The sequence below is a fragment of the Bombyx mori genome, chromosome 24 (genome assembly GCF_030269925.1).
Source record: "Bombyx mori chromosome 24, ASM3026992v2".
Taxonomy (NCBI): domain Eukaryota; kingdom Metazoa; phylum Arthropoda; class Insecta; order Lepidoptera; family Bombycidae; genus Bombyx; species Bombyx mori.
In genome coordinates, this window is record NC_085130.1 from 17,097,398 (window position 1) to 17,113,136 (window position 15,739).

At 40.4% G+C, this 15,739-nt stretch overlaps 1 protein-coding gene across 1 annotated transcript; it reads left to right on the top strand.

Annotated features, from left to right (window-relative positions):
* Positions 1-246: 246 nt before the first annotated feature.
* On the top strand, positions 247-15,404 carry LOC119630411 (endocuticle structural glycoprotein ABD-4). The gene is made up of 4 exons (XM_038019757.2): positions 247-693; positions 10,571-10,679; positions 11,983-12,077; positions 14,927-15,404. Exons 1-4 carry the CDS (start codon positions 670-672, stop codon positions 15,068-15,070), a joined length of 372 nt encoding a protein of 123 aa, XP_037875685.1. The 5' UTR covers positions 247-669; the 3' UTR covers positions 15,071-15,404.
* The last annotated feature ends 335 nt before the right edge of the window (positions 15,405-15,739 follow it).

Here is a 15,739-nt window from a genome sequence, read left to right on the forward strand (position 1 = left end):
CAAACCAGCAAAATTATAATTTGCGTAATTACTGGTGGTAGGACCTCTTGTGAGTCCGCGCGGGTATCACCACCCTTCCAGGGGCGAGGGACTTGGAAAAGCCCTCGCCCCCTATTCGATGGACCCGAAGCGGAGGCGCGTGCCGGTGTCTGCGTGTGCCTCTGTGACGATGCACGGGGTAGCTGAACACCTCACTACCCCGAGACGAGGCCTGGACAGACTGGGCCAGCACTAGTGTGGGGCTGCGGAAGAATTTCGATTACCGCGGCCCCGCGCGCACTTGTGGGGAGATACCGGGGTGGTTTTAGCCGGAGTCCGGCACGCCCCTCCGCCTTTCCCTAGGCGGAGGTAGTCCATGAGGATTTCCCCCCGAAATGTTAAAACTGTTATTAATCGTTGGTTCATTTCTGCATGGCACCAATTCAGATATATCAGACGTAACATAAGATGGGTCGGAGGTCGCCACTTGTTTAAGCTCTTCTCAAAGTGCAGTCACGTGTAGTACGCTTACACAAGCCGCCGCCATTACAGTGCGCTGGCAAAACGGCGGGAAAATATTTCATTGGAATATAATATATTAATACAATTTTTTTTAATTTTTAATTCTTGTATTCATTTTGTCTGAATTTTTAATCTGACTCTGAATCAGCGTTTTCAAATTTCTAAGTTATGAGGCTCAACGCTATTTTTTTGGTGAGTTTTTTTTTTTATTATTTCTAAACTATGAGACTCAAGATAATTTTTTTTGTGACTTTTTTTGTAATTTTTTTTTAAAGTTGACCGTTATACATTCTCGTCGGTTAGTTGGCGTCAAGTGTAGCCTTGAGACGTGATGAGGTTGAAGTGTTAATGACTGGGAGTAGTTCGTGAATTCATTCTAAATATTGGTATTTGATTGTGTTTGAACTCAACCAAAGACATCGCGTATTTTATTTATTAGACTCACAATACACATCACAAGCTAAAAAGATACATAAAAAACACAAGTAAAAAGAAACCATATCTGGCTTGCAACATAAGTTATGTGAGCAACAATGTTCCTTACAAAACAACACGATAACGAAAACTAATCTAACTTATAATGTAAGGGAAAAAAAATTATTCACAATATGATACATTAAACAAATTTTTTTATTGCCTTTGTAGGCAGACGAGCATACGGCCCACCTGATGGTAAGTGGTCACCGTCGCTCATGGACGTCAGCAATGCCAGGGGCAGATCCAAGCCGCTGCCTACCATATACATTACATTAACCTACCTATTACTAACGTGGTATGAACACTTGACATGAAATAGTAGTGAATTAATACGAAAAAAAGCATAATAAATAAATAATAGTTAAAAAGAAAACTAGGATATTATCAAAATAACCATTCTACTCATATCTGTTCATAAAATATTTATAACTATTGGTACCATGCACCCCACGCTTTTTTTACAATAAAATCATTTTTTCTTAAACTATTTTTTATTCAAATTTATTAAAATTTATTTTCTATTTTTTAGTTGGGTTTTCTACAAAAGCGTATTTTTTTAGTTTTTTTAAAGTTTAATTTCAATATTATATTTTTTTGGTTTTTCAATTTTTCAAATATTTCCTCTTTATCAGTCGGTAACTTATCCGAGAAATAGACGATCGGCGCACCTGGTAATTAATTTTCCTTCTTGGTCTTGACGCAGACACTTCGGGTCTCAGGAAAACAAAAAAATCGCTAATCCTGATTATCCTAGATCCTAACGGATCAAACTGTTTAAAATATTGAATTGTCATCGGTCCTTAATAAGTATGCCAATTTCCGAGTTATTATGACGTTTTGAAGGGGGTCAAAATCATGTTCAAAGATTCCGTTACACACTAACTTCTCCTTCTTTCTTTTTCTCCACCTTATCCCACTAGGTGGGGTCGGCACAGCTAATTTTTCTCTTCCATTCTCTTCTATCAGCCGTCATCTCAGCACTCACTCCTCTCTCTCTCTCATATCGTCATTCACACACTCCATCCATGTCTTCTTCGGTCGACCTCTTCCCCCTCTACTTTGCACTACCATTTCCATACATCTCCTCCATCTCCGTTACACACTAACATACATACTAAAACATATGTATGAAGCTAAAAGCATAAAAGCGTATTAATAAGAAAAGCGACTTCAAAGTTCTGAGTATATATCTATTTATGGTTTACCTATATATGTATATATATTTTTTCTTTAACAATGTATTATTAATAGTAATACCGTAACATACCTATTGTATATTTATCTTTTCCAGAATTTCTGTGAATTAAACGGTTGTCTGGAAGAGATCGCTTTTAGCGATAAGACCGCCTATTGTACAAAAGTATCTACTTGTTGACTTTTTTTTAATGTAGTGTTTCAGTGTGCATTTAATTCTATTCTTTCTCTCTGTCTCTCCCTCTCTCTCTCTCTCTCTCTCCCCGTCTCTCTCTCTCTCTCTCCCCGTCTCTCTCTGTCTCTTTCTGTCTAATTAATTAATGCACATAAAAAACAGTCGAATTGAGAAACTCCTCTCCTTTTTTAAAGTCCGGTTAATAATAAAAAGATCGACACTCCGATATTAGGCAATGAAACCTTAAAAATCTAATTTGCATTTCGTTCTCGAGACACGCCTTCGTACGGCCAATAGTTTTTAAATTCTTTGATGATGTATATTGGCAATCAAATTATTACTTACTAGCGACTCGCCCTCGCTTCGCTTCGGAAACATTAAAACACACATGAAACCAAAAAAATAAAATAAAAAATAAATAAATAAAAGTAGCCTATGTTCATCAGGGACAATGTCGGCTTCTAATGGAAAAAGAATTTTTCAAATCGGTCCAGTAGTTTCGGAGCCTATTCGAAACAAACAAACAAACAAATCTTTCCTCTTTATAATATTAGTATAGATATAGATTATTATTATAATAAACTAGCTGTACCCGTCCGCTTCGCTGGACATTTAAAATTAACATTATTATTTCTCACCCCCCACCAAGATTCTCATCATTAACGCCCCTACAACTGGTGTAGGGAGTCCAACGCTCATATAAATATTAGCCTATCTATTAAGTACATGTATTTTCTACATGGATACCAAGTTTCAAGTCAATCGGATGCATGGTTCAGTAGTTATAAGGGAACATCCGTAAAAACCACTGTAGATTTATTTTTTAAGATTAAAGTACCGCTGGTCTGAGGCTGTGGAAGGAAATTTACGTGAACTCTAAGTGTCGGAGTGGCGAGGCGTTGCGCAGCGCAGGGATGATAGGCAAAGCTTATTGTCAGAGACCAAGACCCATTTCGGGGTCATAATACCAGCGCAGTAGTAGTATTATAGTATTCTGGAAACGTCAGGGGGTGAGAAGCTTTATGGTTTAAGTGCCTTTTTTATTGCTTAATTGGGTGGACGAGCTCGTAGCCCACCTGGTGTTAAGTGGTTACTAGAACCCATAGACATCTATAACGTAAATGCCCACTTCGAGATATGAGTACTAAGGTCTCAGTATAGTTACAACGGCTGCCCCACCCTTCAAACCGAAACTCATTACTGCTTCACGGCAGAAATAGGCAGGGCGGTGGTACCTACCCGTGCGGACTCGCAACTGGTCCTACCACCAGTAATGTCTGGTAGACGGCATGATATGTCCGAAGAAGCTCATATCACGTTCCCGGCAGATGGAAGAGAGCCTTTTTCGGGTGTTTAGCTCTCTTAGAATCCCTAATCGCTTGTGTCCTCGAGCGGCTATCCCAGACTGATGGCCAAACTCGTGGGCATCAGCCTCAGAGATGCTGCTAACACTGGCCCTAGCAAGAGCAGTGCTTCGTTGATTCTCCCACCGGATCGGAATCGCGGCCACAGAGCAGATTCAACGAGATACTCAGTGGGTCTGTTGATAAAGATACATATCAAATTTATCAAATAACAGAGAGATACAAATTATTCTTCATCTAAAAAAAACAAATTATGTTAATGATTGAATCAAAAGGAAAAATCATAATTTTAATGCCACACCGGGTCATCGGGTTAATGGTTAATGGTTTCTGAATGTTATTACACTGTTCCAGCTCATTAATGTTTTGCGCAATGATTAGATTAAGGTGAGATTTGAACATCAGGTCCAGTCGGCAATGGTGCCTCGCACCTTAGATTACAATAGATAAAATATCTATATCATGATTAATCTATACACTAGATGATGACCGAGCTTTGCTCGCTATTTTTTTTTTATTTTTATAAATTGTAACGGACGTGACGTCAGCTGTCATGCCCTGCCGCCAGCCAAGCCGCCAAGCCATGTTAACACGCCCCCTTCCGCCACAGCCACCGCCGCCGCCGCCAGCCAAAGCCAACGAAGGGGGGATAGTGTTAATAAAACAAGCCGTGCCAGCCATTTCTACCTGCTTTCTGCATTCTCGCACAAATAAAAGAACTTGTCGTTACGCTGCTGGTTTTTATTGTCACATCATTTGCAACAGGATTGATTTTTTTAGAAATTATATTTAAATACGAATTACATATTGACAAAATGATGAAATATTCCAAGATCGTTTACTGTAGGCAGCGGCTTGGCTTACGGTAGGCAGCGGCTTGGCTCTGCCCCTGGCATTGCTGAAGTCCATGAGCGACGGTAACCACTCACCATCAGGTGGGCCGTATGCTAGTCGTCTGCCTACAAGGGCAATAAAAAAAAGGCATTTTTAAGAGGCTTCGGGTGGCTTAACAACGCCATCTGCTGAAATAGCTTTAGTGTTATTGTGTCTTTAAAGCAGTTAGTTAATTCGCCAATAGATGTCGGGAAGAGTCACTAAGTTGATTATCGATAAAGTTGATTATTGAAAACACGAATAAAACAGCATTTTCTGAAAATAAATCGTAGCTAGATCGATTTAACGCCCCCGAAATCGCCTGTATACTAATTTTTATAAAAATCGTTGGAGCCGTTTCCGAGATTCAGATTATATATATGTCGGCGCAGCGCCACGGATGGCTAAGCGGTAGTTTCCGTCATCACTCGTATTTGGTTGAACTCAGTTTATAAAAGTCAATAAAACCTTTTGAATAATAATTATTGAAACTCAACACACAACTTTCACAATGATAGGGTAAACTGACAGTTTCGTTCCACATACCGACTGACTGACTGACTGACTGTCAGAGACTCACTGCTGAGACGGACGGACCGTCCGATACGGACTGGATGACTGTCTGATACGGAATGCCACGACTCTGTCCACGTACCGCCATTTTATACTGTGGCGTTACGGAGTCTACCCTACATTTTGTGATATTTATCAAAACAACATTTCATCATTTAAAATAATAGTCAGAACAACGTCTTAATATTACTAAAAGTCGTTAACCACGATATATGAGTCGTCTATTATCAATCAAAGGTGGCAATCTGTGCATTTGGACAAAAAAATGTTATTGATATGTCAATACAGATTGATTTGAATATAATCGTCTCCTTCAAAGAATACGGTTCAAAACCTGCATTAAATAGAGGTTAATACTTAACCTGTTATTTATCTAAGATGTCGTTCAGAAGAGTTTTGTGACTGCCAATGGAATACAAAGTCAATAATTCGTTTTTCTGATTTACCAATAATTGTCCAAAAGTCACATTGCCGGCTTTGATAATAGTCGACTCATATATAAGAATTGTTCGTTTAAAGGTATAAGATAAGATATTGTTACGCCGCTAAAAGTAACGCAAATAAAAAAAGCTATAAACAAAAATACCACCACACCCAGACACGTGAGTGAGTCTTATTTAAATTCTCAATCACGTATCTCTGTTGTCTTAAACATTACCTATACATACACGCCATTAAAATGTTAACTGTCACAGTACACACTAAATATTCGGACAAAAAAGAACGAAACAATTCGTAATAAAAATAAATTTACATCTATAATTTTATGTTAACCTATTCTCAAAGCGTATGTATTTGTTAATGAAACTATTCTTAGAAATATACATATGTGTTTCTTTTTACGATTGTCGTTAAGGCGGCAATCTTATTGGGTTTTTTGCCTAACCATCTTTTTTTTTATTTCTGGTATCCACGTGCTACTAAATAAAGATATTAACCCTTTGACTCCCATGTAGGTCACCGGTGCCCTACGCGGCGCTCTGAAGTAATTATGTCTCTAATTATGTCTGTCCTACAGAGCAATCAAAGAGTTTAAAAAAAATGTTTTTTTAACTACTCTTTTTTATGAACCAGAAGCTATATATATATATCTATATATATAAAAATGAATTGCTGTTCGTTAGTCTCGCTCTTCGCTAGAAGTAATAGTGTTCGTTAGTCTCACTAAAACTCGAGAGCGGCTGGACCGATTCGGCTAATTTTGGTCTTGAATTATTTGTGGAAGTCCAGAGAAGGTTTGCAAGGAAATATGATATGAATATAGATAAATATGAAAATGCTCGGAATTAAATAAAAATAACAATTTTGTTTTTCCTTTGACATGTCCCCCGTCGGACGAATTCTTATTATTTGTTTTAAATTTATTTTATACAAAAGTTTAGGTTTGTTATTTATCGATTGAGGCACGAAGTCTGCCGGGTCAGCTTGTATTGTAATAAAAATAACAAATAAAGTACATATTATGTCTAGAAATATGTATGTATAAATTTATTATTATAGGTTTAGGTCGTCGTTTAGGTTGTTTCGTTAGGTTACGTCTTTTAATATCGCGGAGACCGACGTCGTTGGTCGTCGACTATCGCCTCGACGACCCGTCGGTCGGGCGTCCTCGGGGTGGCGCCGCGTGTCTGGTTGTAGTGTTGACCGCGGGAACCCCCCTACTCTGACCGGGTTCTGACCCTGGACGGAGATCGGACGTCGGGTGTAAGAGTGCAGGGGAGTCGTTTAGTGGGTGGGCCCTAAAATCCTTGGGCCCGCGGTCTGCTCACAACACCATGCAGACCGTTGAGTCTCACATACCCCGCGCGCCCCTTTTGCGCGGGGACCTCGTAGGAGGTTCGGCCATCTGCCCGAAAAAAAAATATATATATATATATATATATGACATATTCTTCTGAGCGCTACGACATATCCTTTTTCAAACGAGGCTTGTGAAGAGTACTTAACGATAATCGACATACTTAGCGCCGCGTAGGGCACCGGTGACCAACACGGCAGTGAACGTGTTATTTTTTTTATTGCCCTTGTACGCAGACGAGCACACGGCCCACCTGATGGTGAGTGGTTACCGTTGCTCATGGACTTCAGCAATGCCAGGGGCAGAGCCAAGCCGCTGTAGGCAGCGGCTTGGCTCTGGCTCTTGGCTTGAAAAGAGAGAGAGTTGCGGTAGGCCGCAACTCTCTCTCTTTTCGATCGGTCCCTCACTGCTGAGGATCGTGACTCCGTCCGATTTCGTCAACCAACTGTCTCCATCGATCCCGCCCTGCAGCCCGGTGGAGTGCGTCGCTGATGGGTATCCCCAGTTCCTCCGCTATTTGGTCCGACCATCGTTTGGGACCTCTACCCCTAGGTCTTTTTCCCTCTATTTTACCGGTCACCACAAGGCGTTCCAAATTGCTGGTATCCCTACGTGTAACATGACCAAAATACCGCAATATTCTTTGTAGGCAGATTGTGGATAGACGTTGAATCTTTTCTATTTTTAACTGCCTGAGAATAGATATGTTGGTGCGGCGGGCCGTCCATGGTATTCGTAGCATACGTCGCCAGCACCACATCTCAAAAGCGTCGATTCTCTGCCTATCTGCAACTACAGTAACAATTTTTTTTTTTTAATTTTTTTGTGGTATGATATACAGCGTTAATATGGATCTTAAATATTGTAAATGGACTCGTTATAACCCATTTAACCTCCTTTCGGCTTCACGGGTAGTTTTGTAATACCCTGTATATTCGTCTATATGTATATAAAAAAGCGTGTTAAAAATGGGCCGTCATAAGACCGAGAACGGTTTTCAACATGCGGACGTACTTCAGAATCTTATATAATTTATTTATTCGTATTCATCTCTTGCTCAATATTGACGTGGTCACATAAGGCACTTGAAGCTGTGCTTGAGGTAAGTTAATAAAGACCGGAGAAGAAACATTGGGGGTTCCGTAGCGCCGAACAAAAGAAAAACAAAAATGAAAAATGTATCTTTTCAATTCTCAAAGTACACCTTGCTTTTGGTAGGACATCTTGTGAGTCCGCACGGGTAGCTACCATCGCCCTGCCTAGTTCTGCCGTGAAGCAGTAATGCGTTTCGGTTTGAAGAATGGGGCAGGCGTTGTACTGTTATAAAAGTAAGACCTTAGAACTTATGTCTCATGTTGTAGATGTCTATGGGCTCCGTTAACCACTTAATACCATATAGGCTCGTTGACCTATCTTCTTCTTCTTTTCCTCCACCTTATCCCAATAGATGGGATCGGCACAGTGAATTTTTCTGTTCCATTCTCTTCTATCAGCCGTCATCTCAGCACTCACTCTTCTCTCTCTCTCATATCGTCATTCACACACTCCATCCATGTCTTCTTCGGTCGACCTCTTCCCCCTCTACCTTGCACTACCATTTCCGTACATCTCCTAGTCACATGCATCTCCTCTCTACGCATCACATGTCCAGACCACGCTAACCGCCCGCTCTTTAATTTAGTTTCCTCATTGACCTATTTATGTATTAAATAAAAGAATAAATGTCATTTTGACAGACTTCAAAGTTCACACACACTTCACGAACAGTGTGCTTAATGCGAGTTTTTTAACGTTCTCTATAGCGTAAGAGTTACCTCATATTTGTATGGAATGGGATCGTTTGCCTACGTTTGCCGCTAGGGGCGCTATTCAAACTGCATGTATCAAAGTTGCGTTAACTTTCACGCTATCGAGAACGTTAAAAAACTCGCACTAATCACACTGATGACGTTACTAGATTATTACATAAATTATTATCAATATTGTCGTCCATAATTATTATAAAATATTTTTTTGTATCTCAGGAATGTGGACAAGATAGGACCATAATAACAAATTACATTATTATTTTTGCAACGTTTCGGTCTTTTATTAGACCTTCATCAGGCATCTGAAAATTACACATATTAATAACCAACACTATAAAAAAACAACAATTGTCAACACTACAATATTTACCATAATATGAATTACATAAATTATAATTACTTACATATCGATTAAAAAAATATGGTAAGCGTACAACTTGGTGCACGTGAATGAAGTGAAACTTCTTTTGCGGTGTGAAGTATTGTGGTTTTCTTAATTTTTCATTCTTAAATCAAATTTCTCTTGTAATAGGGAATGATGTGTATAAGAGAAACGACCTAACTCGCTTTGTCCTCTCCCTCTCTCCACGGTCGAGTGGTTCGCGAGACGCTCTGTCTATTTTCTCACTCTCGCTCTTCATAAATTGTATCTTTTCTCTCTAGCAATACTTTTAGTAATGACGATTAAAGTTTAGGCACCTTTCCGGTCACCATCCTCGTCAAACCCGCAAGGACTCGGCGAGTGAATTAACCCTCACACACAGCCCACTGAGTTTCTCGCCGGATCTTCTCCTGGGTCGCGTTTCCGATCCGGTGGTAGATTCTGCGAAGCACTGCTCTTTCTAGGGCCAGTGTTAGCAACGTCGTCAGGTTTGAGCCCCGTGAGCTCGTGAAGCTGAAATAGCCTCTCCAGGCTATCAGCATAGATACGAAAAAAAAGGCATCTTGTTGGCGCCAATTTCCGATGAAAGCGCGCCACGAAAGAAATCTGACAAATACCCGAGAACCATACTAATAATAATTTAAAAACAAATCATGGACGACTCGACGCGGTCTAGAAAAACATACGAAAAACTTTCTCTATGTAATGCTCATTAAAGTTCATTTTAGGTTACACAATCAAATCACTAAACGACAATTTGAAAAAACATACTTCTGTACGAGGTGCTAATGAAATTTTATTTCAAACTAGTCTCATCAAAATCGGTCCTGCCGTTCCAGAGATTAGCCGGAACAGACAGACAGACAGACAAAAATTGTAAAAAATATTATTTTGGTGTACGTACCGTATATATTTTCATATGCATGTAGTAAAAAGCGGTTATTTCAATATTACAAACAGACACTCCAATTTTATTTATATGTGTAGGTTATATGCGATATTAAATATTTCTGTTTTTTTTTTCTTTCAAATAATCAAAATCGGTTTTCAAGTAATCTCTCTATTCGTAATTTATATTTAAACAAGCCATCCTAACATCCCCAATGTTTGTCTCAATTGTTAGAATCAATTAGCATTTATTACATACACCATTAGTACCATTATCCGACCTTGTTGCTTGAGTGGATGTTAAACACTTCTAGGCAATATGCCATTCTCCTAACCTAATTTTCAACGGAAGTAGCGGTTCTAAGCGGCTATATGACTTCCAATATATGTAATTACATCTATGAACTTATGTACACATACTGAGTCTCTCGCCGGTGTGCTTAGTGCGAGTTTTTTAACGTTCTCGATAGCGTAAAAGTTAGCGATAGGGCGGTATCGCCATCTTGTTTAAATGGCGCCTTTTTTTTTTCTTCGCAGTTCATGGCAGTTGCGTCCTTGGGTCAATGTCAACGGCACAGCCAGATAATTCGAGACGACATTGACGGTCCGAACCCGGATGGCTCTTACAAATGGGCAATCGAAACAGGTATATCAAATGAAATGAAATCAAATTTTTTTTATTCAACATAAATGAAAGTACTTACATACTTGTTGAACGTCAAAAATAACTACGGCCAATTCACAAAAACTAGCCTCCGTCATGAGAAGAACTGACAAGAAACTCAGCGGGCATGTCTTTTTTTTTATTCAATTTTAGTTTTTTTTTTAAATATTCATTTTTACAAGGAGTCTTATAACGTAACAATGATGGCAATATTGAAATGCCCGGAGCGAGCAACTCATTCCCACTTTGTGCAATCTTCTAGATATAATCATTGACTTTATAGTAAGCTTTATTGCACAGATGTTCTTTAATAGTTTTCTTAAACCTATGTATATGTAGGTTCTGAACATCTTGTGGGGTTTTATTGTACAGACGCACAGACAAACACCCGTATGAATTTCGTATCTTATATAACCATCGGCACATGAAGCTTGTGTTTGAATCCCGGGAGACTGAATACAAACATCGCAACCATAATTCACTATTCGTAAAACAACATTAATTTGCCCAAAACGAGCATAAATACTTTTTATCGCTTAAATGGGTGTTCGTTCATCCTGTCCGCCTAGTGTTAAGTGGTTACCGGAACCAACGTGTGCGCTACCACCCATACAAGCTTACGCTATTACGGTAGGCAGCAGCTTGGCTCTGTTCCTTCCGTTGCTGAAGTCCATAAGTAACGGTAACCACTCACCATCAGGTGGGCCGTATGCTCGTCTGCCTACAAAGGAAATAAAGTAACTAAATTGCTATTTAAAATTAATTGTACTTGTGCTATTTAAAATGTTTGCAAGTTTGATTTTGATTACACGACCTTATTCCGTGAACAAGAATCGAATACATGTTTCACTAAAAAAAATTAGGTAGGTATGGTAGGTACCACCGCCCTGCCTATTTCTGCCGTGAAGCAGTCATGCGTTCCGGCTTAAAGGGTGGGGTAACCGTTGTAACTACACTGAGACCTTAGAACCTATATGTTCAGGCAGCGGCTTGGCTCTGCCCCTGGCATTGCTGAAGTCCATGGGCGACGGTAACCACTCACCATCAGGTGGGCCGCATGCTCGTCTGCCTACAAAGGCAATAAAAAAGAAGGTGGGTGGCGCGTTTACGTTGTAGATGTCTATGGGCTCCATTTTACACCAGGTGGGCTGTGAGCTCGTCCACTGATCTAAGCAATAAAAAAAAAGCAACGTCTATTAAAAAAAAGACTCATCAGACACAAGACATACAGTCGGACCACATTATTTTTTGAAGTCCGTGAAAAATGAACATTGTCCATACACAGATGAGGGAATCTACCACGAGCAGCGAGGGTCGGTGCAAGAAGACACCGGATTGGCTGTGAAGGGGCAGTATCAATACGTCGCTCCCGACGGGCAGGTAAATCGTACTTCGGTTCCCTCTGTATTTTGTACCGTATGGTCCATGGGGTGTGCTCTGAGGAATTGTTTGAGATGATCCCTTCATCTCCTTTTTATCATCGCACCTCCCGCCATCGGAGCAGAGCTCATCCATATTATCTGGAAGCGCTGCGTTCATCCACAGTGCGTTTCTAGAGGTCCTTTTTGCTATCCATCCGGCTATGGAACGAGCTCCCCTCCACGGTGTTTCCCGAGCGCTTTGAAATGTCCTTCTTCAAAAGAGGCTTGTGGAGAGTATTAAGCGGTAGGCAGCGGCTTGGCTGTGCCCCTAGCATTGCTGAAGTCCATGGACGACGGTAACCACTCACCATCAGGTGGGCCGTATGCTCGTCTGCCTACAAGGGCAATAAAAAAAACTTAAATAAGATACCTGTTTTTCCCCTAGCGATTCGCTGGTAGCCTAAGGGGCTATTCTAGCTATACTATGTGTGGTAGGTGAGCTCACGGAGCTAAATCTGAGGGGGTTTGCTAGCACTAGCAAGAGCAGTGCTTCGCAGAATCTACCAACGGATCGGAAACGGGACCCACTGAGAAGATCCGGCGAGAAACTCAGTGGTCTGTGTCTTTTTTTTTTATTGCTTAGGTGGGTGGACGAGCTCACAGCCCACCTGATGTTAAGTGGTTACTGGAGCCCATAGACATCTACAACGTAAATGTGCCAACCACCTTAAAATGGGTAGTTTTCTCCACCCACCTATGGGCTAGTTTTCTCGTCGATTCCGACGATGACTGGTAATTTATGAGCCTAAAAGCACCGAGACGAGAGTTGACCCTGTTTATCCGACAATGTTTCAGGCGACGCGACGGCGGATTTACGTTGCCCCATCGCCTGGGTTGGATGTGTAATTAGGGGCGGTCACGTTAAGAGGGTTTTCGTGTCGCGCCGCTCGTTCAAAGTAGCGTTCTAACGCTTTCTTTAAATACATACGAATCGGTTCTAAATGTCCCCGACGCTCTATCGAAGCTAGAGAGGGGATTGGCTGGTATTGGCTGAACGTATCAGGCGAATTATTTGCTTTTAAAGAGTAAAGTGTTAATTTTATTAAGTACTAGCTGACCCAGCAAACTTCGTAGTGCCTCAATCGATAAATAAAAAACCTAAAATTTTGTATAAAATAAACTTAAAACAAACAAAAGGAATCCGTCTGACGCCGGAGATATCAAAGGAAAAACGAAATAGTTATTTTTATTTAATTCCGAGCATTTCCATGATTATCTATCTTTTAAACCTTCTCTGGACTTCCACAAATAATTCAAGATCCAAATTAGCCAAATCGGTCCAGCCGTTCTTGAGTTTTAGCGAGACTACCGAACAGCAATTCATTTTTATATAATAATATACCTAGTCAGGTCATAAGTATTGTCACACAGTAAAAACTTTTCTTTTAGAATGGTGGCCACAAAAAAGTTTATTGAATTCGAATTTCGAATTGTTCATGAAAATAAAAATGTATACTTTATAGAATTTTACTCATTTTTAAATATGGAGTGGACGCTTAAAGAAGACCGTGTTGCAGTTATTGCGTTGCATCGTTGCGGTTACGCGCCAATTCAAATTTTTAACATACTGAAAAATTTGAATGTAACCAAAAGATTCGTTTATCGTACCATCAAACGATACAATGAAGACTCTAGTGTAGATGACAGGTCAAGAAGTGGTCGCCCTCGGTCTGTTAGGACTCCAGTAGTGATAAAAGCTGTGAAGGCGCGAATTCAAAGAAATCCCAAACGTAAGCAGAAACTGTTGGCCCTTCAGATGGGGTTAAGCAGAACCACGGTGAAAAGGGTGTTAAATGAAGACTTAGGGCTTCGGGCATATCGAAGAAAAACAGGACATCGTTTGAATGCTCGTCTAATGGACCTGAGACTGAAGAGATGCCGCGCTTTGTTGAAGCGGTACGTGGGATAAAAATATCGGGAAATTCTTTTTTCGGATGAAAAAATTTTTACCGTAGAAGAGAGCTACAACAAACAAAATGATAAGGTGTACGCACACAGTAGTGAAGATCCGAGCAACCGTATTCCGCGTGTCCAACGAGGTCATTTTCCATCCTCGCTCATGGTATGGTTGGGAGTTTCTTATTGGGGCTTAACAGAGGTACATTTTTGTGAGAAAGGTGTAAAAACGAATGCAGTTGTGTATCAAAATACAGTCCTGACGAACCTTGTGGAACCTGTTTCTCATACCATGTTCAATAACAGGCACTGGGTATTCCAACAAGATTCGGCGCCAGCTCATAGAGCGAAGAGCACACAAGACTGGCTGGCAGCGCGTGAAATCGACTTCATCCGGCACGAAGACTGGCCCTCCTCCAGTCCAGATTTGAATCCGTTAGATTACAAGATATGGCAACACTTGGAGGAAAAGGCGTGCTCAAAGCCTCATCCCAATTTGGAGTCACTCAAGACATCCTTGATTAAGGCAGCCGCCGATATTGACATGGACCTCGTTCGTGCTGCGATAGACGACTGGCCGCGCAGATTGAAGGCCTGTATTCAAAATCACGGAGGTCATTTTGAATAAACTTTAGTGTCATAAGAATCTATGTTTTGTTAAGTTCATTTTGGTATATAAATGGTTACATAATGAATAAACTTGTTTCAATTATTTTACATTAAACATGTGACAGAATTTATGACCTGACTAGGTATAGATAGATAGATAACGGCTGTCCAACCTTTCAAATCGAAACGCATTACTGCTTAAGGGCAGAAATAGTAGTGGTACCTATCCGTGCGGGCTCACAAGGCGTCCTACCACCAGCAAAATGTCTAAAGATCCAGTTTTAATGCCCTTCGTGTTCACAGGTGATCAACGTACTGTACAGTGCTGACGAGAATGGGTTTCAAGCGAGCGGCGCTCACCTGCCGACACCCCCACCAGTCCCGCCGGCCATACAAAAAATCATTGACTACCTCAACAGCCATCCGACAGAGCCGACTCGGATATAAATAAAAAACGCGCCCCGCCGAATCCGTGTGCGCGCATTCGAGAACATTCCTTCATTTTTACGCGCTCTTTTCTCCGTCAGATTATTTTTCTTTAATTTTTGGTTCCGACACGGTTTGTGCCAGCGTCAAGTAATAACATTTTTATGATTCGCCGTTTTAATTATTTACAGTTTATGAATAATAATAAAAACTAAGGAAACTAGTCGTGACATAACGTAAATCATTAAAAACGAATTAAATTTACAAATGAGATGATATGTGATTAAATATAATCTCATTAAAATGGTGGTCATTTAATAAATACTTTTCGGAGGATTCCAAGAAGCTAAGTCCAGCGGCTTTGTTTCATTTTCTCACAATTGTGCACTTTCACACATTCTAAACAGTTAATAAGCCACAGTTATTCATTTAAGCCCGAAGAAACACTAAATAGACAAAATAAAACAATTCACACAACTTCGTACCTCGCATTCCCGCCAAAAAGTCGTCAGATTCTTTAATGAGTTTGACACCGAATTTGACAGCTGTGACAAAATCACAGGCTATAGTTTATTAAGGCTATGTTCCGATTATGGAGTGTAGAGGTAAGGAAAACCGTTTCATATTAGAAAAGCTTGAAAAAGTGTCCCACTTTCAGCACTAAATAACAGCTCAAAAATCCTCTAGAAT